Below are 22,101 nucleotides of genomic sequence, written 5' to 3' on the forward strand. Positions count from 1 at the left end.
GGGTGCACATTTAGAAGGTGCTCAGTAAATGGCAGTTATTTTTAATATCGTAATTTTATCCCCCAAAAGGTCTCCCAGGCACTCTTCTAGGGCTGAGCAAAATGACTACAAGGGAAAGATAAAAACAGCCCTACCAGGTCCCTGGGAGGAGTCCTATCATTCATCTGAGAATTCCATCTTGAAAGTAAAAGACACAACCAAAGTTACTTGAGAAACCGACTAAAGATGATTCCAAGCATCGTGAACAGATAACTCACTGATATTGATCTCTTCTTCGTCGTAAACATCCACTTCCGTCAGCCGAATGAGCATTCTGGACAAAATGCTGAGGAACTGCAGGTAGGCGCCTGTCTTCCCGATCTGTAGAGACAGCGAAACGGGAGCCAGCCTCAGTATGCCCTGCCTACGAGCAGGCGCTGGCTGGGCACCTGACATGCCTCTGCTCCGCCACCTCTTTGAACCATCTCGCCTAATTAAAACAAGGGCTGGGGGGATGCAAAGACATCTGAGGGAAAATGTGTCCTGAAGAAGCACGGCAGGAGGACAGATGAACTCCCGTGGGCAGGAGACCCACTTGCTCACAAATCATTGCAAATGTCTTTCTAGATTTTAACTGGTCACATTGTTTAAGCTGTTAGAAATAGGACTCCACCGCAAACTGAACAAAGGTTACTTAAAAAAAAATGAACTGGCGTTTTAATAATGTCTTAAAAGAGTCTTGCATAATTACAAATTGCTATCTTAGATGAATCGATATATCTGTAGTAAGATGACAAAATTCATTGTGCGAGACATAAAATGTTGGTACCGCATTTCTCTCCTCCTAAGGCCAGGAAAAGAAATGAAATGATTTTTCTCTTCTTCCTTCTCTTTCTTCTTGTATTAGAGTCCCCTGCCCCCTCAAGCCCAGCACCAGGCCAGTATACTATTGGTCTTAGTTCACTGAGGTCATAAGTGGTTACATGGGTACCTGTGGGCTAGCCTCCCCTTCCTCCGCCCTGGTACCCTAAGAACGTGCTTTCCAAGTTCTTCACTCAATGCCTGGGTGATAGCAAGTATTCGACAAATGCTGATGAATGCAAATAACTTTTTTTTTTTTTTTGGCCATGCCACTCGGTACGTGGGATCTTCGTTCCCTGACCAGGGATCAAACCCGCACCTCCTGCAGTGGAAGCACGGAGTCTTCACCACTGGACTGCCAGGGAAGTCCCAGAGATAACTAATGTTTAAAAAGAAAATATGAAACACAACCGGGGGAAGCTTTAGAGAAAATATTTGCAATACATATGATTGACAAAAGATTAACATTTATAATCTAAAGAACAAAGCAAAAGAAAAAAAGTCAAATAGACTAAAGGAAAAATAAATAAGAGAAACAAAACCAGAAAGTCACTGTAAAAGAAGTACCAATGACCAATCAATATATTAAAATATTTTCACTCTTACTATTACACTAGAAATATACTATTTCTCCCCTACAAAAAGGGTGAAACATTTAAAGATTGATAACATTCAGTAACGTGAGGGTATGGAGAAACCAGGATTCCTTTTTAAAAAACATTTTATTTTCTCCTATTTTTTTAAGTACAAAAGTACTATATGCTCATTTAAAAGTTCAAGAAATACAGATCAATAATAAAGTAGAATGGTCACAAATTCCAGTCCCCTCCCCATAGCTCTCCTGTCAGGGATTTTAAATATTTTCACACTTGCAGACACATACACACACTGATTTTTTTCTTTGTAATTGATATGACACTATGTATATATTATTCTGCAACTTGATCTTTAAAATGCAAATATCTTAGAGAAATTTCAATGTCAGTATATAAAGGTCTATTGACTAGTTCAAACTTTCTGTGGCTGAATTGCATGATATCCTTGTGCCCAAATGTATTCAACCAAACTTGACCCACGGAACTTAAGTTGTTTCCAGTCTATTTTTTGACTACTGTAAACAATACAAAAGTGAGCCTTCTGCCACACATTTTTGTGGGTTTGTGTAGGTACCTGGCAAGGGAATGAACATGCGGACAGAGAAAGGAAACACGCCTTGAATTGGGACAGTGGTGATGATGGTGGAAATAACACTACTCTCCAGGGGTCAGGTCATGTTCCAGGTACCCTACAATTATTCTCTCATTTAACGCTCCCGTTTTTGACAGAGAGCTGCTATCATCCTCCTCCTTCTCAGATGAGGACACTGAGGCACAGGAAAGGCTGGAACCAGCCCAGGGCGTCAGGTGATGTTTTAGTCCGAATCCAATCCCACTGCAGGGCCCGCCCTCCACCCCTGCCCTGTCTGGCCGAGCCCCTTCCCGAGACCCCAAGCCAACCTCATGCGTCCTCCTCACATGCCTACACCTGACATTCACATCCCCCAGGTTCCTGGCATGTTGACAGGTGAAACGGTCTTTTGTTGTCAGAAAAACACAATGAGCTGGGGGATGTTGACAGGATTCTCGCCTCCCTGTTCTGTTTCACCGAAATCTTGCAGGGCGGAAACAGGGGTTGGCTTCCATTGTCAGAGTGGAAGGGAACCGCACAGACTGGCCATGAGGACCAAACAGAATAAGGTGGAAAACGCAGAATCGTCGTCTAAAGGAGCAAGAAGCGCCTGCAGAGAATCCCTCTACCCCCACATCACGCAAAGGAAGAAACTGGGATCAGAGGATGGAGGTCACCCAGTGTGGGCCGCAGGTGGGTCTGTCCACTCGCCCACTCAGGGCCCTCAGAGATGCTGCCCTGGGAACGGCAGCTGTGAATAAGGGATGCAGTCAGCCCCAAACCTGCCTGCAGGCGCGATCACGGGCCCCCGCGGGGCCCGGGCGCACAGGGCGGCACCCACCTGGGGGGGCCCGCTGAGCAGCAGCCGGCGGGGGTGGAAGCCGTCCACGCGGCCCTCGGCGCGGTTGCCGTAGTCCATGTGGCTGGGCCGGGGCACCGTCCACTGCCGGTAGTACAGCGACTGCTCCGTGGACGTCATGGTCTTGCTGAGCAGGGGCCGGAAGGAGCTGGCCCACATGACCGAGGGCGAGGGCAGGAGCGAGGCGGCCTTGGGCAGGCCGCTGCTGTCGGTGGACGTGACCATGTCGTACACCAGCTTGGGCAGGAAGACCACGGGCGGCTGGCGGCAGGCCTTGGTCACGGAGCACTGCGCGGCCTGCAGGACGAGCGGGCCGGCGGCGGTGGGCATCGCGGACGTGGAGGACGAGCCCGAGGAGGACGACGCGGGCACCGACGCCTGGACGCTCCGCTGGCCGGTCTTGAGGCCGGGGTCCGGCTGGGGTGCCAGCCCGGGGCTGTGCCCGCTGATGACCGACGGCGGCCCCCGGCCCGCCCGGAGCCTCTGTCTCTCTCCGGGGGCCCTGCCCTCCTCCGCGGGGCCGCAGGGCTGCGGCGGTCGGGCCCGGTCCCCCTGCGAGGGCCCCGCGGGCTGAGCCTGAGCTGAGGTCTCCCCGCACAGCGCTGAGCCTGGGGAGAGACGGTCCCATCAGTCAGGGCCCCGGCCCTGCGGCTCCCCCTTCTGCAGCGCTAACTCCCTCTACCCGCAGCGACTGGGACGTTCCGGCAATGTAATTCCACCTCTGGTCAAATATAGACTCCTCTGCCCTTCCGACGAAGCCAAGAGGCACTGTGGGCAGAGAGCCGGCACTGCTCCCCTGGCCCCACGCACCCCTCAAAGGCCTCTCTTCTGCACCCCCCGCCCGATCTGTTCCAGAACCCTCACCTTCAGCCCCCCGCCCGCCTACACTCCTGCTTCTGTGCAGGTGGGTCCTGGAGCTCAAAGCTCCCCTCTGCACAGCACCGCGGGGCTTCTGGTTCAAACTGGCAGCAAAACTCACAGGACTGAAAAGGCATGACTCGAATGCTACAATCACTTAGCTTTTGGAAGAATTCAAGAGTGCCTGGGTAGCTCAGCTGGTAGAGCATTAGACTTTTAATCTGAGGGCCCAGGGTTCAAGTCCCTGTCCAGGCACCAGAAATTAAAAAATCAATAACACAAAACAGAAGAACTCAAGATAGAAAATGCAGCATGCATAGCAGCGGGGTTTCTTTTGCTCTCTCCCCCACGTGGACCATATTAAAAGGTGAGTGTGGCTCCCTGCACACCCAGGAGCAGCGCTCTGGTCCCTGTCTTTTCGGTCAATCCAGCCACATCTGCCTGGGGCCTGTGTGCCAGGTCCGAGCATTGCCGCAGACCTCAGGCTCCACGGGAACCACATCTCTATCTTAGCTCTGCTTTTCCGGGCGATGAGGGAGGCTGCTTCCCAGGCAGGCTGATACCCCTTTGCCACCCTCCTTGGAGAGGCCTCCCTCCACCCTGCCCCACGACGCTCGGTCCAGCCTGCAGGCCGCTCACCACGCCGCCCAGGCAACCTCCCCTCTCGATGCCAGCTCCCCAGCAAGGCTCGGACTCAGCCCTGCAGCCTGGATCCCACTCAGTTATGGGCTGCGCGTGGACGGAGGAAACGCAGCACTGGCCTGTCGCCCTCGGCTGAAGGCCTGACTCCTGCTGAAATGCCTCTTCCCTGGGCAAGGCGCCTGAGGTGACCAGCTCAGAGGCAACAGAGGAGCTGAGGACCAGGGTCGGGGAGCCTATGAGGACCCGGGCATCTGGCCTGGGGGAAGGAGGGACAGGTGGGCACAAAGGACATGAAAGGGGCATGAGCTTCCAAAAGCAGACCATGGGGACCACAGCGTCCTCACCCACATCCTAGGCTGTGAGGCCCAGACGGGCAGGACCCGGAGGACAGAGGCCCACATGGGTGTTTTTCTCCAACCACTCCCAGACCTCAGCTGTTCTGCCCTGGCTGAATCCAGGGGGACTGCCAGTCTATAAAAGAGCGACCCAGCTCCACCCGGGCTGACTCGTGTGACACCCCTCACCCCCCAGGCCTCACTCCCGTGGCCAAGTCTCGTCTCCTCAGGCCTCCTGAAATGTGGGGGTTACACCCAAGGCCACAAGATGCATCTCATCAGAGACCCCTAAGATCCCAGGACCTTCTGAGGAATTTTAAAAACCCACCCCACCAGAGGGAGAGGCTGGCAGCCTGGATATTCTACTCCGCCTGAAGACACTGCACAGACCAGACCAGCATGTCCCAGAATTTTCTAGAAAGCTGTCAGCCCAGGATCAGGGAAGAACAAAGCACGGCACCTCTCTGTTCTAATGGCACAGATCATCCATTCCTCAGGGGCCTCCCTGGTGCCCTGGGCTCCCTCTATGTTTGGGGCAGAAGGACAAGAAGCTGCAGCATTTGGCTTTTCTGACTGTGACCATGAGTCAGACCTCCCTTCTGTCACAGAGACCAGGCTCATGTGAGGAGGCCGCGTTTGACTCCCTCTGTGCACACCTGTGAGGGAGACGCACCCCCCTCCCCCACCGCCACCTGGCCTACTGCTATCCATGGGCTGGTGAGGAGGGGGACGGAGAGAGGACACCAAAGAAGACCCCAGGCCAAACCCCTGGGTGCTCTGACCTTTGCAGCCACGCCCTGACCCCGAGCTGTAGCCCCGGGACCACTCTCTGTGTCCAAGTACCACATGCACCCTCACGCCCCAAGCCTCCTCTACCTGTGACGTCTCCTCTACCTGGAATACCTTCCCCTGCACCTGGAAAGCCTTCTCCTGCAAGGCCCAAAGGCCAGCTGCTCTCTGAAACCTGCAGGGACTGCCCCTTAGCCCTAAATCTGCTCCACCTGAGACAAAATTAATTACTTCCTCATATGCGTAACCACAAACATCTCATGTGTGTGAATATGTGTGCAGAAAAAATACAGCAGCCCCTATGGCAACAAAGCCTGGTCCCAAGGAATGATGGTTTCCTTGAGAGCAGACCAGATAGAGTAGGTTCTCCATAAATGCCTCCGTGGGAAGACATGAGATAGAGCCTCACGTGCGTCCGTCCTGACTGCTCCCGGGGCCGAGGCACCCCTTAGGGCGGAGAAGTGGAGCACTTCATCCACATTCCCCGCTCCCTCCACCAAAGTGCGGGCCGGGCCCAGGGGTCAGTGACACTTGCTACACTTTGTTGCTTCTCCCCCAGTGAAGTCTTCTGTGTCTGCTCCTCTCCACCCTCAGACTCGACAAGAACACTCATGCAGTTCCTCTCCCCTGATTCCCCAAACCAACAGCTGCCTGCAGAGCATGAAGGGATGGCCCTCTGATGCCGCCCAGCTCAGGCCACGACCTCCTCCAGGGACAGGAGCCACTGCCCAAACCCCTCACATTCCTAGACATCTCTCCCCCCAAGTCCAGAAAGACGTGTACTCTCTAGAAAGGCCAGTTCTTCATAGATCCCTTCTCTCTCCAGTTCTAGTTGAAAATAATCTCTTTTCAGTCTCTGAAATCTCAAAAAATGAAAATGGTCCAATTGTGGGACCTTTAACCCTTGGAGACTTACTGGATGCCTTAGAGGAGAGGGATGAAGACACGGAGTCATGGGAGTGGGATCGTTCTCTCTTCACAGGGCTCCTCTTCTCCGAGGTGGAGCCTGTTTCAAAACACACACACTGAAGAGGCCTCGTAATCACAGTCCTGTACACTGCCCCAGCACTTCACAGTTTACAAAATGCATTCACACATATCATCTCCCATCATCCATCCATCCATCCATCCATCCTTTCAGCCATCCATCTATCTGCTCACCCACCCGTCTATCCATCTATCCACCCGTCTATCCATCTATCCACCCATCTATCCATCTACCCAACCCTCCATCCATGTTCCCAGGCATTCTCCTCTAAGGGAGCATTGAGGAGACAGGTGTACGAGGCAGTGCAGGCCAGCAAGGCATTGGCGGGTCAGTGGGGATCCTACCTAGGGGTTGCGGCTACAGGACGGAACGAGGAGGGCAGAGAGGGAGGACCTGGGAGCCCAGGGGCCAGGCGCCCGCCCAGCACAGGGAAGCAAGAGTGGGGAAATGTCCTGGGAGAGGTGACCTTGACTCCTGTTCTGAAGAGCCAGCAGGGGTTTCCAGGCGAAGCATGGAGCAGAGGGAACTCGAGCGAGAGCACCTGTGTGGCCCAGAGGCGACAGAGCAGGGCACAGCCACGAGATAAGTGTGGCCATGAGCCAGGGTGCAGTGTTGGGGCCAGAAGTCGAGATAAGCAAGTGGAAAAAGGACAGAGGTGGGTCGGGAGATGCCAGGAGTGTGGATTCACCCCACGGGCAATTTCATGTCAGGGTCCCACTCACGTCTGTGAACGGTTCCTACAGCACCAGGCAGGTCTTTCCACCCCATTATACAGATGAGCCACCTTGAGGCTGGGAGAGGTGTCGTGACCTGCCCAAAGCCACACAGCCAGAGACGGAGGGGGAAGAGACATCCTGGTCTTTCGGCTCTCCTTCCATCTCTCCCTCTGCTACATCATACCCCATGAACTCTTTGCACATTTGTAGTAGCAGCTTTTTATTTTCTGTCACTATCCTATTGACTACAGCCAAATGCTTTGCACTGCTCTGATTTATGTGTCCTATTTAAAAACATGGTGTTGAATTTTGATGCCTGCAAATGAAACTGATCTGTTTTCCTAAGTCTCAATAATGGACACATCCTGTTAATTCACACAGAAGAAACAAGCAAATGAATCTTAAACCGGGCAGTAATTCCACCAGCAATTCAAGCAAGGTGTGAACTTAAAGCCTAGGAAATTTGCATTTTTCTTCCCACTCTTTAAGAATTCTAGAGCTACAAAGAACCTGTTGGGATTTCCATTTTCTCACATCACCAAAAATGAGAGGAGAAAAGCAAAATCTGAATTCACTTTGGGGATTTCCCCCAAAGACGTATCGAGATGGCGCTCCTCAAGAGCTGCGGGCCAGCGCACAGGCCGGGGCCGTGCTGCTTGGGGACAGGTGTCCAGACTGGCCTCCCCACCTTCCGTCACCGGCTCCTCGTCCTCGTTGTCCGTGCTGCTCAGCTTTTCTGCGTCGCTCTCCAAGGCCTCGCTCCGGGCCCCCTTCTCCAGGGGAGCCTCGCTGCTCACAAAATACGCGGCCAGGCCCAGCTCCTGCTCCAACGCAGTCCTCACCAGGCAGGAGGAGTTTATGAGCCGCAGGTCACAGTACCGCAGAGACCTGGGAGGAGACGGAAGAAGGGATCTATCAAGTGCTTTCTACAAAGGAGGCACTGCTCCGTGGTGGGACCAGACCCTTGCCTTCCTCACTAGGTCCCCCAGGACGGGTGCAGATGGAAAAGCAAAGAGCATCCCCGTGAGCCCTGAGCGACAAAGTCCATTTGATGGTACGTCACTGGGGGCACCTGCTGTGGATTTAGCCCAGTGCTGCCTGGAATCGAAAGGACACTGACTTTCAGGTGAGACAAAAATGAATCTTGAACCTCAGCCCTGCCACTTCCCAGCAACAGAGGCTTCAACAAACTGGGCAACTTCCCAGAGGCTCAGATTTGTTTTCACCTAAAAGATGGGAATGAATATTAATAACCACCTAAGTGCACTGTGTGAGGAATAGATGTAATAAGTGGACACCTGATTACTCCATCAACATTTAAAATGTGTCCAGGACTATGCCTCACACAAGGGAGAGGACAATGACCAAGTCATCACCATACTGGAAACGGGAGTCCGCCTAGGAAGACACACCAAGTCATGACGTACGTGCAGAAGAGGACACAGAGAGCAGGCGGGGCAGGGCTTGGGGCTGTGCAGGGGAAACATCCAAAGGGCTTAGAGAGAGGCACATGGGGATTCCAGACAAGTTCTGCAACCTACTCTCTGTGACCTCAGGCAAATGACCTTTCATTGGCTCACCTATAAAACAGGGTGGTAATACTATCACTGTAAGGGGAAAATGCTAGATTAAAAGTCTAGCACAGTGCCTGATACAAAAAGGAACTCAGTAAACACTTGCTCAAATTTAAGGTCGATTAAGACACCGCCTTAGTCCTCACGGAGTTGAGGAATGGGAGACTTGACCCACGTGACACGGCAACACCGAGGCTGAACATCGTGGAGCCACCTTGACCTGGCCCATGAGCACACACTGCAAGGTGGCCCTTGCGCAAGCGTGGTGTGGCCCAGAGGAAAGAAGCCGGGCAGTCCTGGAGTCTGCCATCCACCACGCTGGCTTAACCTCCATGAGCCTCGGTTTCCTTGTCAGCTACAGGGCCTCCACCCACGAGCCCAAGGGGTGCCTGTCTGAGGACTGCAAAAAGCTGCCCAGTCCTCAGACACATTTCACTGCCATTTGCTGGAAAACTGACACCATACAGATACAGATCTATGATGACTTTGATGTGAATGTGTTACCAAGAGTCGGGCAGGGGCAGCTTGACCTGGCAAAGCCCCCGGCAGCGGCGGGCCAGGGCAGGACCCGCAGGAGCACAGCTCCCTGTCCCCTACTCACTTTGGTAAGGATTCCCCATGCGGGTCCATCCCACTGAAGATTAGGATGCAAGGCAGGCCCTCCAACTCCAAGTATGTCTGAGGCCTCCACTCCGCATCCTCAATGTTCTGCCACACCTGCAGATGATCCAAAAAAAAGCTCTAAGACCTCTTACTTCTCAACTAGCCCAGCTCTCAGGGAACCTTGATGTCCTTCTGCTGATTTAAAGCCCTTGCAATGCATCGCTTGAGTTTTATCAAATTTATACAGCAAATAAGCACACCATCGGCTACACCACTGGACACCCAGCCACATAGAACACTGCGTGGCACTTAACAGCTGTTCAAGAAAGTATATATCCTCAGCCGTCTAACATTTGGTGCTATGTTCTCTCCAGCGTGGGGCTGTGCCTTCACAGTTCCTTCCCAATTATTCTTTCAATATTCTTACCCTAACCCTTTTGCATCCTCCGTCACCTGTAGGTTTAGTGAAAAGCGATTATGGTCCAGGCACTGTGCTAGTTGGGAGGCTAAGATGTGTGGGGATGTCTTTGCCCTTCTCTGCTGGGGGAGGAGCCAGATGAAAGGAGGCAGAGAAAACAGAACCTGCCCTAGGTTGGGGGGTAAGCAGGGGGCAGGGCAGCTTCCTGAAAGAAAAGACACTGAGTTGAATTCTGCAGACTGATAGGCATTCGCTAAATAAACAAGAAGAAGAAGAAATGAACCCCCAGAAAGAAATAAAATCATGCTACAGCCCAGAAGTTTGAAAGAGCAAGACATTGTGTTTTGGGGGTACAGCTTTTATAAGTAATGTGCTACAGCTGGACTGAAAGATGCAGGTAGGGACATGGCAAGAGGGGCGGCTGGAGGGGTGGCCGGGTGTGCAGAGGCCACGATGGACTGATGGACCGGATGGTCCGGGATGGGACATAAAGGAGCGTCGCCATCCACCCCCTCCCCTCGCCTGGCTGCCCCACACCACCGCCCTCCCTGGAGTCTATCCCGCTCCTGTCCCACCTTGAGCTGCTTCAAGAAGTGCTTCCCGATGGTGATGCCGGAGCTGGGGTTGCCCAGGATGATCTCAAAGTGGTCCTCCAGGGCCAGTCGTGCCCGCACATGGGCCAGCCGCTCGTAGGCCACGGCGGCCAGTGGGGAGCAGGGCACCCGCAGCAGGACCATGAGCCCATGGCCACAGGGGCACTGCTTCGGGGAGTTGATGAGGTTCTGCGCGATCTCCAGTGTCTCCACCGACGTGTAGTTCTTCATCTGCGAGAGGCCACTCACGGCCATCATCGCGGCCGCGTAGTGCTGCACGAGAACAAAGGTCCTGATCACCGCGCTGTGCAGGCGGGGGAACCTGCAAGGAACAGAGAGACCACGTCGTGACCCGGGGCTGCGACCCCCAAGGATGCCCGGAGTGCTGGGAGAGGAAGGCCTTCCCGCGGCAAACAAGTAACCCAGACACCTGCCATCTCGGGCACAGGCAACTCCTGGATCACAAACAAGTGGTGTTGCCTTTCGAATATGGTTGCTTGGAACCTGAAATTGAAGTCTTCCTTAGAAGTCAAGTCAAAAACCACTTTGTCATTTCTAGCTGGGAAACGGAGGCAAAGGTTTGCTGTTGCTGCTGGCGTACAGTAGCCGCTCAATAAAGATTTGTTCAATGACCAGACAAATGAGTAAATTACATGCCTATCATCAGCTTCATTTATGGTTCCTTGAGTCAGGCAATCTGCCCCAGGTTCCCACTGGCAATAAGAGAACCACCAGTAACCATCAGTGTAAGTGCAGCTACCACACAGCCCAGGTTTGGGAGGATCATCCTAAAGGCATAGCATTCATTTCAAGTACAGTGAATTATTAGAAACGTAACCAAATGTGATTTTAAATTGACAGATGAATTACAAATCCAAACACAAGCAGTCAAACCATGAATCCTCCCACAACCATGTGCACGGCCAAAGCAGCTCTGACCCATGTGCCAGAAACAGACCCCAGAGCACCACCAGGAAAACCCAAGTCACCGTAGGTCACTGTGTGTTTCTCAGCAGGAATAGACAAATTGATGTTCAGTTTATATGCAATGCTCTTGGGAGTTTATTTAGATGGAATGAGTCCCCTGACTCGGTGGCTTTTTGGAGAAAAGATAAAGTAATTTCTTGACCTGCAGAGATAGGAACCTTCCCACGGCCACGTCACACTGTGAGTTCTATCAGGGCAGCCAGCTCGCCTTCCAACAGTATCTCTGATACTTCTCCTGCCATCATTCTCCTTTTGTTCATTCTTTCTCCTTAGCACTCAACTACTTTATCGCTTCTATGAACTGAAGAGTTGGCCTGGCAAACTTGCCAATACCAATGCTGTCTCGGGAAGGCATTAAGGGTCTGCAGATTCTGGCACAAAGGTGACCAGTGGCCCAAGCACTGCTTTCCCCTGCCCCTGGTACACTGGCCCAGTAGTGCCTAGGAAGAAAGAGAGCAGAGTGGAAAATGCTCTCTCCACTCTCTACAGCACTGCCCCAGCTGTGGTGGCCCCTTGTCACCTTGAGCAGGTAAGAAGGGCAAGATGTCACGCAGGGAGAAGCACACTCTTCTCCCCATCTCTGACATCTGCTTTCAACTCTGCTCAAAGGACAAGCAGAGATTTCCGCTTCTGGCCAAGAGAGAGTAACAGGGACCAGATTTACTTTTCCATCTGAAACAACTGAAAATCTGGGTGAATATATGAAACAACAGTGTTTCAAGACACTAAGCATTAGGCAATGAAAGACAGTGATCCTTAGAAATTGTAAACAAATTAGACACGCCTCCAGCTTTTACCTGGAAAGAGTTCCTGGGATGTGCTCAAGGAGGAGGAACCCAGAGAAGCTCTAGCATCTCCCCGAGCTGTGGAAAGGTTTAGATTTCAGGGAAACCAAGGCAGCCAGCGTTCATGAGGGAAAGTACCAAAGAGGAGAGAACTACACAGATAGAGAACTCAGAAGAGCCGCAGTGAGTCCCACTCAACTCCTCAGCTAAGTAGTGATCAGCACATGTATGTGAGAAAACTACCCAAAGTGAAGAAAAGGACCATCCAAAAGGATTAGAGGGGACTATACTTCAAACTCACATAGGGCTTGGAATAGTTCCTGTTCCCACCACCAGTGTGGAAGACATCAAAATTCATGAAATATTGTAGAGTACTTGGTTTCACTTCAGTGGTGAACAAAATTATTCCTAGAGCAAAAACTGCTCTGGTCCTGCCTAACAATGTTTAAAAGCAAGACCTGACAGAATTAAACTTTTTCCAAGTAACTTATCTCAGGACAAAGCTTAAGAAGATTTATAGGAATACAAATATATCCAGCACCCAAAGAGGTAAAATACACAATGTCTGGTATCCTCTCAAAAATTACCAGATATGTAAAGAAGCAGAAAAATACAACCCATAATAAGGAGGGGGGGGGGGGAAATCAACCAATAGAAACTGACCCAGAAATGATACAGATGACAGTATTAGTAGAGAAGAACATTAAAACAATTATCATAACTATATACCATATGTTTAAGAAGATAAAGGAAAATTGAACATTTTAAATGGAAATGTAAAAAGGACTCAAATTCTGGAGATGAAAACTAAAATAGAAAAAAACTGGATCCTGAATTCTCATGGGAGCTACTATCTTGGTATTTGGCCCTGCCCTACCAGCTACAATGGATGGGTTCAGGAATGGGTACCTGACCCAGTATGGGCCATCAGTCTTTTCTTGGGATTTTGCAAACTACTTATAAGAATCAGTCCTCTTCTAGAAGCTGAAGAATATGAAGTTCAGCAGCAACCAGGGATGATGTTTTCAGCACACAGAAGAAACCAATGTGTGATGAGATACAATAAAGCTAACACAGAGAAAGATACCAAAGACAAGACAACACAGTCTTGGCGGTGTTTAATACCTAATTTAAGTTGTTTCTGAAACCAGCTACATCTCGATCTGTGGTTTATTTTTCAACCTCTTCTTTTATTTCATGAGTCAGTGCATTCCTCTCCCTTTCCTAAGGTAGTTCAAGTTGGGTTTCTGTCACTTTCAAGGAACAGTCCTGATTAATAAACAAACACAAGTAACAATTTATTATCAATTTATCAGTGTGTGTGTTTATGCATGTGCTACCTTAAATTGTCTTTCTTCTTCTCTTAGGAACCTTGTTATATGACTATTTTGCTTTTGTGAAAAATAAAAATATAAATATAAATAAACTGTATGTGACTGACAGCAAAAAAAGACTAGTAAATTTTAAAACATAATAATAGAAATGATCTAAAATGAAACAGAGGGGAACAGAAAACAATGACTATGAGAGCTATGGAACAACTTCAAGTAGGCTAATATATGTACAATTGGATTACTATAAAAGGGGAAAGGAGGGATGTAGAAAAAATTTTTGAAGAAATAATGACTAAAATTTTTTCATATTTGATGAAAATTCAATTAACTCAAAAAAACATGAAGAAAACCACACCAGGGCATATCTTAATCAAATTGATTAAAATCAGTGATAAATTTAAAACATTTAGAAGCAGCCAGGGTTGGGGTAGGGGGGAGTGGGGGGGAAGAGAGGTCATTACACAAAGGAAAACAAAGGTGAAGATGGCAGCAGATTTCTGGTTTGAAACAATGTGAATCAGAAGATAGTAGAGCAACAACTTTAGAGCAACATCTTTAATGCTTTGAAAGAAAAAAGTCAACTTAAGTTTTATACCCAGGCAAAATAAAGACTTTTAGTCTTTAAAGACACAAAAAAGCTGAAAGAATTCATCACCAGCAGACCTTCCCTCCAAGAAATGTTAAAGAAAGTCCTTTGGATTGAAGGAAAATGATGCCGGACGAAAATCTGGATCTACACAAAGGAATGAAGAGCAGTGGAAGTAGTAACTATGTGCATAAATAAAAAAGGCATTTTTAAAAAATATTATTTAAATATCTTTAAAAGATGATTGATGCCTAAAGCAAAAGTGATTTGTTGAGGAGTTTATAACATACATAAGTAAAATATATGACAACAAAAGCACAAAGCCTAGGAGGGGAGAAATGGAAACATAGTATTGTAGGAATCCTATACAGGAAGTGGTATAATATCACTTGAAAGTAGACTGTCATGAGTGTAAAATATATACTATAAACTAAAGCAACCTCTAAAATAATGTAACAAAGAGTTAAAGCTAATAAGCAAAGGAGGGGCAGGTGAGGAGAATATAATCATAAAAAACACTCAATCTAAAGGAAGTCAGAAAAAGGGAACATAGAACAGATTGGACAAATAGAAAATAAATTGCAAGATGGCAGAGTTAAACCCAACCATATCAATTACCACATTAAATGTAAATGACCTAAACATCTTCATTAAAAGGCAGAGATTGTCAGATTCAACAAAAGAGCAAGATCCAGCTATTAGCTGCTTCTAAGAAACTAAGTTTAAAAATAAAGGCACATGTAGGTTAAAAGTAAAAAGCTGGAAAATTATAAACTATGCTAACACTAATCAAAAGAAAGCTGAAGTAGTTATACTAATATCTGACAAAGTAGATTTTAGAACAAAAAATAATATTCTTTGGATCATTTCACAACGATAATCTATCAAGAGACACTTCACCAAAGATGATATACAAACAGTAAATAAAGACATGAAAAGATGCTCAACATCATTAGTCATAAGAAAAGCAAATTAAACCTACAAGATACCACTTTATACCAGTTATAGAATGGCTCAAATTAAAAAGACTGACCATACCGAGTGCCAGTGAGGATATGGAGCAACTGAAACTCTGGTACACTGCTGGTAGGAATGTAAAGTGACACAACTACCTTGGAAAGTTCCTGACCCTACACGTGTTCATTATTTCATGAAATTCTCATAAGAAGCCACTAGGAAACTGGGTTTGTTCTACAGATGGAGGTACAGTAGTTCAGGCAGGTTCAATGATTTGCCTAAGTTAAAATTAATAAAGAGTAGAGCCAGGATGTATGGTCCCATGGTCACTCTAGCCCTCTACTAGTTGTGAGACCTTGCTCCATACAGCTCAGTAGTCCTACTGTTTTGGACACAAGTGACAAGGATTTGGTCTAGCTTCACTACAAACCCCCCACATGACAAGGCAAGTGACCTAACCCAAGTCTTTGTCTCTTCCTTTGCCAAATGGGGGATAACAGTGTCTCCTATCTCACTGTGCCATTGTGAGGATTATATTATCCACCTCCGGGGTCTGCTGTGACAGGGTTAAAAAGGTAGCACACCCAGTTCTGTCACTTGCTAGACACGTGGCCTGAGAAAGTCATAGGGTCTCCTTGAGTCTCAGTTTATTTGCAAAATGGGAATAATAATAGCAACTGGCTCAGAAAGGTTGGGAGGACTAAATAAGATAATGAGAGTAAGGCTCTTGGAACAGTGACCAACACAAAATAAACACACAGTAGACGATACGCAAAGGAAATACAGACCCGACTGACCGACACTCTCTCTTCCTTTACACCTTTCGCTATCTCACCTCCCAGTTTCTTGCCCTCCCTTGGGTCTTGGACATGCAACCCACATTCTAGCATATTTCTACCCATTCTCACTTCTCAAATCTTCTGGAGCAACTGCATGATATCACCAGCCCAAAATGAAAGATGAGAAATAAACCAGGGTCCCTTTAACAGAGGGACTGAGTCACCCAGGAAGGGAGGGAGGTGACCCCCTCTCCAGAATTCCCTGGCTACACATTTCTCACCTGGTACTTGACAAATGAGCATTTTTAGTAACTTCAAGAGAGACGTGTACCTTTTTCCCAAAGCGGTGACCATGGCCTCAAAGGAGCTGTCGTATCTGAGCAAGGGGAGGCTGTGTCCTGACAGGGTAGACTCAATGAACTCAGATAGCCCAAAGTACTTCTTATTCTCAGGATACAAGTCCACTCCCTAAAACAGAGAAGCACATCAGTCACACAAACATTGCATTTGTGGGGACTGAAATGGTCACACGCTGGGCACACAGCTGACCTGGACGGGCATCTTGATCTAAACTGTGCTGACTCTGCAGTCCCCTGGATGACATTTTATAAATGTCTTTCCTCTGCAGACCCAGAGCACAGAGCACTCCGTGCGTAAAGGCAGGTACCTCCCCATCTGTCAAGACCTTTCCGTTCAATTGACCCCCCCGCACCTTTGCCAAGAAGAAAATCAGCCTTTTTTTTTTTTAAAAAACACACAACTTTCTTTGTTAAAACTGCTTCTTTCCAACAATTTTAGCTGGTTTTAGGAATAAGCAAGTCAACCGTTTTGCATTCAGCTGCTATTAAATCAGCAGAAAGAATGCATTTATCTAACCAATTTTACTCACATTGATATAAAATTCCTCCCAAACTAACATCAGAGCTTATCAAACTTCAAGTGTAGCAAAGCTGGGGGAGGATGCTAAAATCACAAAGGCATGAACTTTACCTGCAAGTAGCACAGTGGTTAAACATGAGGGCTGTGGAGTTCGCTGGACTGGGTCATCTCTTGGCTCCAAAACTTTCTAGCTGCACAGCTTTAGCCAAGTGGCTTAACCTCTCCCCTCTGCCTCATTTTCCCTATTTGTAAACCAGAAATCATCCTAGCACCTGCATCTCATCTGCATTCATATGAGAAAGCACTTAGTGTCTGCCTGGCTCATGGTCAGGGCTACATAAAAACAGCTGTGTTTCCTCCTCTGATTCTGAATCAGCTGGACGGCAGCAGAGCACTGGCACCTTCAGAAGTTCCTCGGATGATTCTGAGACACTCCAGAAAAGTCCAAAACTTGATGTCTACTTATTGCTTGTGTCATCAGGTAGAATCCAAGCAGCCAGATTTCTCAAATTACGAGAATAACTGCTGTCTTCCATTTTGACGAGAAAATGGCAGGTGATGTGTGGATGTGTGTTAAGTTTGAGGAAGGAGATCTTGAACCTCGCTGCTGAAGGATGCAGGGATGGAAAAAACAGGAACATTTCTAGAGCTTCTACACAAACTTAGAGTCGCCACCATATGGAGTCCTTTCCAAAGCCCTAGAGGGCTCTACGTGCAACACCAGGAGACCAGGTGCTCAGAGAGCTTCAGTCGCCAGAGAAACAACAAACTGACTGCCCTGCATTCCATGTTCTAAGATGGGAAGCCAACAAATGCATGGCAGGAGGGTTTCTCGAGACCAAGAAGGATTTAAATCTAACTCTGGGTGGAATCAAAGATCCAAGGGAGCTGGAACCCACTGAGCTCAACTAGCCTCACCGGTCAAATCTTTACTGAACAGAATCTCTCCCGACATAAGGTCATTGCTACAGCGAGCCCAGCAGCCCAGGGCACTCACGTTACTGTAGGAGGCTGGCCAGTGGATCTCGTTGTAGGGGCTGATGAGGGTGTGCTGCGTCTGCAGAGCGTACGGGAAGGAGGTCACGTGGAGCATCACGATGTTGGGGGCCTCCTTCACCTCCTTGCAGTTGAGCAATCTGTCCACCAACCCCACGGACGGGTCACTTTGGGAGTAGAGGTTATGAACAGCGCTACTGAGGGAGGAGAAGGAGGAGAAGAAATGATACATGGAACAGGGAGCACCGTCCTGTCATTTGACCAGGATCAAGAGGTTGGATCACTTGATAACGAGCATCCCCAACCTGGCAAAATTGAAGCTTAGGGCTCTGTGCATGACCTGGAAAGTGAAATTTTAAAAAATGACCACACTGGGGATTCCCTGGCAGTCCAGTGGTTAGGACTCCTCGCTTTCACTGCCGAGGGCGGGTTCAATCCCTGGTCAGAGAACTAAGGTCCTGTAAGCCTCACGGCACAGCCAAAAAAGAAAAGAAAAAAAAAGACTGCACTTTAGGTGCCTGCCGGGGACTCCCCTGATACTTATTAAAAGCTTGGCTGGGGGAGCAGCGTTTACAGAGGATCTCCTGCGAGATGCACAATCCACCTGCTTCTCTAGCACAGGGATGCTCTCCCAGGAGTTGTCAGTGAGTCGCCTTTTCTCCCTTGGCCCCATCTGATTGTACACCTGCCTCCTTAAATTCTTTTCTCTAAAGTCCTACTGATCTTGAAATGATCCGAAGAGGACATACCACAGGAAATTCTATACTAAATTTAAAAGCACAGGACCAGGAATGGGAAGTATTTTGGACAAGGGCGTAGGAGACAGCACGCCTCAGCCTTCCTCTGTGGGGCACTGGCCTCAGTGTTCTCTTTTGTAAATCTAGAGGGATAGAAAAAAATCAGGCATCAACGTTTGGGTGGTAGGTAGCCACTGTGAGAAACCTATCCGTCAAATGAATATTCACAATATAGCTTTCTATGCAATTCAGAATGTTCAAATTCCCCCATGGACGCTAGACTATAAACCCTTTATATGGGTGAACTTTAAGGCTCTGGCCAGCCCTGTACTTCTGCACCTGCGCTAAATAAAGCCTTCCACCGAGATCTGACCCACGATCTTCCTTCCTGCCTCTTCCATGTCAGCAGCAGTGTCTAAACACACACCCCCAAGGCCAGTCTCGTGGAGATGACCAATCCTGGTAAACACCCAAGAATCCTGCCAGACTGCAAGCTTGACACCACCTGAAATTCATCTAGATTTACGTTCATTTAAATTGAGTAAGTAAAATCTCCCCAGAGCAGGGCACGAGCTGTGGTGTCCAGAGCCCACGAGGCTCCATCAGGAAGGGGCCCGGGGAGAGCTACGCCCACCTGGGTCCCTTCCCTGCACCTGTGATCTGCACTGATACCCTCCGTCCACCACCCCAGCCTGCGACGTTGAAGAAGATGCTTCCCTTCTCTAGTTTCCATAATGGTACCTTTCAGATGCTGCACGAGATGATCCCTCAGGTAACTTCCAGCCCTAAGATCTGAAATACACCCATGGCATCTGCCTACAAATGCCAAGCCCCCAACATCATTCATCTTTTTAACCCTTATACCAACGGCTCCAAGTATTACCCATACATATTCATTCAAAGAAGGGAAATGCCAGCCCTGCCGCGTGCCAAAGCCAGTCCAACCTCACTAGATCCCAGTGGGCGTGGTCGTGGATGAGGACAAACAGCGTGTGTGGATTCTGAAAGGAGTTTTGCAGAAAGGACTTGAATTTTGTCTGAGCCTCGGCATCTAGCTTCAAAACATACTGCTCGACCCTCTGCTTGGTCATGTGCTCCTTCTCCAAGCCAAGCTCCAGCAAAACCCCTGCAACACAGTGAAAAGACATCAGTAACTCCAAACGCTGTCATGAGTTTTTCACTCACCAACAGACACTCGAGGAGCATGTTCTGTGTGCCAGGCTCTGTGCTGGGCACGGAGGCTACAGGGATGCAGGAGGCACATGTGAGTCAGGGAGGCTGACTCCCGTGCAGATGACAGGGGTCATCATGTCACTGCCTGCAGGAGTGGGGCCTGGAGGTGGGCCTGCTGCTCAGCGTGGTGTGCACCCAAAGCTGGCTTCATGAAGCAGCTGATCCCAGCATGGGTGACTGAAGAAAAGGGAAAGGTCCCTCCTCCCCCAGCAAAATCATCTCCAGCCTGAATGCCACCAGGCCTTAGCTTAGAGCACTCAGAGTGAACCCTCCGAGTGAAGACACTGACTCTCTGAGTGGTTCGTGTTTAATCCCCTTGGGAGCACAGGACAAATACATTAAGTGGAAGCCAGGTATCAGGACATAGTTCACTGACTTGAGTAGCACAGAGGGAACATTCAAGTCACGTTCTACCTTTAACATAAAATCACGGACAAGTTGCTTCCTCTGGGCACAAGTTTCACGAGCTATGAAGTGGGGGTGTTAATATTGCCCCCGTTTAGAAGCAAAGATAGCGTTAGAATCCAAATTTGAATGTAAGCAGATCAAAACGTCTCCACGCAGACATCACACTTGCCCCCAAAAGGCCTGTACCTGAATGCCAGACGTGGAACAGGGTCTGCTGGTAGGTCACTTCCGAGGGTGGGATACAAATCAGAAAGTCCACCTTCTCAAAGGATCCTAAGTCCAGATTTTGGGTGCTGGAATCCGCAATTGAACACACGTGGGACAGGAGCTTCTGGGCCACGGCCAGCTGGAAGGGCCGGATGCACTGAGGCTCCAGCTGGTAACCTGGAACCAGAGCCCCTGTCAAGGTGAGGTGCCACGAGCAGATGGCTACCGCCCTGGACCTCTGCTAGGGAGTCAAACAGGGGCCCACCTAGCACACAAAGTGATGGGGGAAGGAGAAAACACCAACATTCATTGAGCGCCTGCTCCGGGCTATGGGAACTTCTTCACACCCCTTTTCTTATTTTTTTTTTTAAATAAATAAATAAATTTATTTATTGGCTGTGTTGGGTCTTCGTTGCTGCACACAGGCTTTCTCTAGTTTCAGCAAGTGGGGGCTACTCTTTATTGTGGTGTGCGGGCTTCTCATTGTGGCAGGTTCTCTTGTTGCGGAGCATGGGCTCTAGGAACGTGAGCTTCCGTAGTTGTGGCACATAGGCTCAATAGTTGTGGCTCACAGGCTCTAGAGCGCAGGCTCAACAGTTGAGGCACATGGGCTCAGTTGCTCTGCAGCATGTGGGATCTTCCTGGCCCAGGGATTGAACCCGTGTCCCCTGCACTGACAGGCAGATTCTTAACCACTGCGCCACCAGGGAAGCCCCCACACCCCTTTTCTAATTTAAAAATAAAAGAATGAGCAGTGTTCGGGGAGCACAGAGGCTGGAGGGGACACGGATGGCATCCCAGGGAAGCTGATGCTGAGACTGGACTTTGGCAGAGGTTACAGGTTCTCTGGAAGAGGAGGAGACCATCACAGCCCTTTAGGAACTTAGAATGAATAAAGTATTTCAACAATGCATCGATAAACTGGATATCATCACAGAGAAATGTGCTATCTCAGGGAAACTGTACATTTCAGGGTAAAATGAGACTGTGCTCATTAAAGACTAAAATTAAAATTAGATATTAGGTCTACTTTGATGCTAAGGAGATGCTCTGCCCACTGGATGCGCCTCTAACTTTGCCTCCTTGCAGCCCCTGGGGGCCCCTGGACGCTACCTCACCAGCCCAGAGCTTGGCTACCAGCGCCCTGGTATCACTCACTTGTGCACGCCAGTGCCCCACCGACATCCAAGGATGCTGATTTGGTGACAGAGGAGGCAGTAAGTGAGGAAGAAATATGGCCTTGATTTTCCTGATGATATTTGTCCAGCAAAATATCAATGTCGCCCTCTGCCCAAAACAGAGAGAACATCAGAAATGGGTTTTGCATCTCAGTGAAACTCAGCAAGCATCTATGGTACCCACCCCCTGTGTATCAGGCACTGTCCTGGGCCTGGGGCACCAGAGATAGGGTGGCCTATCCTGTCAAGGAGCCCATAGCCCAGGAAGGCAGATGTGCTAAAGAAAATTGCATTATGACCCAGTAGGTACCAGGACAGAAGGAAGAGCAAGATGCCAAAGGTCAGGAGGTGGGGGCTGAGCTCATCCTGGAGAAGGAGGAGCCAGCAAAGGTTTCTGGGAGGAAACAGGGTGAGTCTTGAAGGGTGAGTAGCCAGGGAAAGAAGGAAGATGGGCACTCAAGGCATAGAACACACAGAATGAGGCATAGAGAATACACTTCTCCAATGAGAAGCTGTAAGCAACGCAGAGGGGGAGGCAGGAGGGTGATGGACAGAGCCGGAGAGGTAGAGAGGACCAGGCACAAGGCCCTCGTGTGCCCCCAAAGGACAGAAACCACAAAGCCCCCACCTAGAGAACCCACAGCCAGAGCAGG

At 49.2% G+C, this 22,101-nt stretch overlaps 1 protein-coding gene and 1 non-coding gene across 2 annotated transcripts in view; one reads left to right on the plus strand and one right to left on the minus strand.

Annotated features, from left to right (window-relative positions):
• Window positions 1-22,101, minus strand: part of GREB1 (growth regulating estrogen receptor binding 1) — an 84,079-nt gene that overhangs the window by 21,328 nt on the left and 40,650 nt on the right. Inside the window, exons 13-23 of the mRNA XM_057741812.1 lie at window positions 21,429-21,557; window positions 20,250-20,447; window positions 19,368-19,548; window positions 17,687-17,882; window positions 16,142-16,278; window positions 10,365-10,704; window positions 9,370-9,485; window positions 7,883-8,082; window positions 6,407-6,496; window positions 2,849-3,474; window positions 258-360 (exon numbers count right to left, since the gene is read on the minus strand). Of these exons, the coding sequence (XP_057597795.1) occupies window positions 258-360; window positions 2,849-3,474; window positions 6,407-6,496; window positions 7,883-8,082; window positions 9,370-9,485; window positions 10,365-10,704; window positions 16,142-16,278; window positions 17,687-17,882; window positions 19,368-19,548; window positions 20,250-20,447; window positions 21,429-21,557 (2,316 nt within the window). The remainder of the gene's footprint in view (window positions 1-257; window positions 361-2,848; window positions 3,475-6,406; window positions 6,497-7,882; window positions 8,083-9,369; window positions 9,486-10,364; window positions 10,705-16,141; window positions 16,279-17,686; window positions 17,883-19,367; window positions 19,549-20,249; window positions 20,448-21,428; window positions 21,558-22,101) is intronic.
• Window positions 3,907-3,979, plus strand: TRNAK-UUU (transfer RNA lysine (anticodon UUU)). Its single transcript has one exon. It is a non-coding gene; the product is annotated as a tRNA-Lys (tRNA).

The sequence above is a fragment of the Hippopotamus amphibius genome, chromosome 7, assembly GCF_030028045.1.
Source record: "Hippopotamus amphibius kiboko isolate mHipAmp2 chromosome 7, mHipAmp2.hap2, whole genome shotgun sequence".
NCBI lineage: Eukaryota > Metazoa > Chordata > Mammalia > Artiodactyla > Hippopotamidae > Hippopotamus > Hippopotamus amphibius.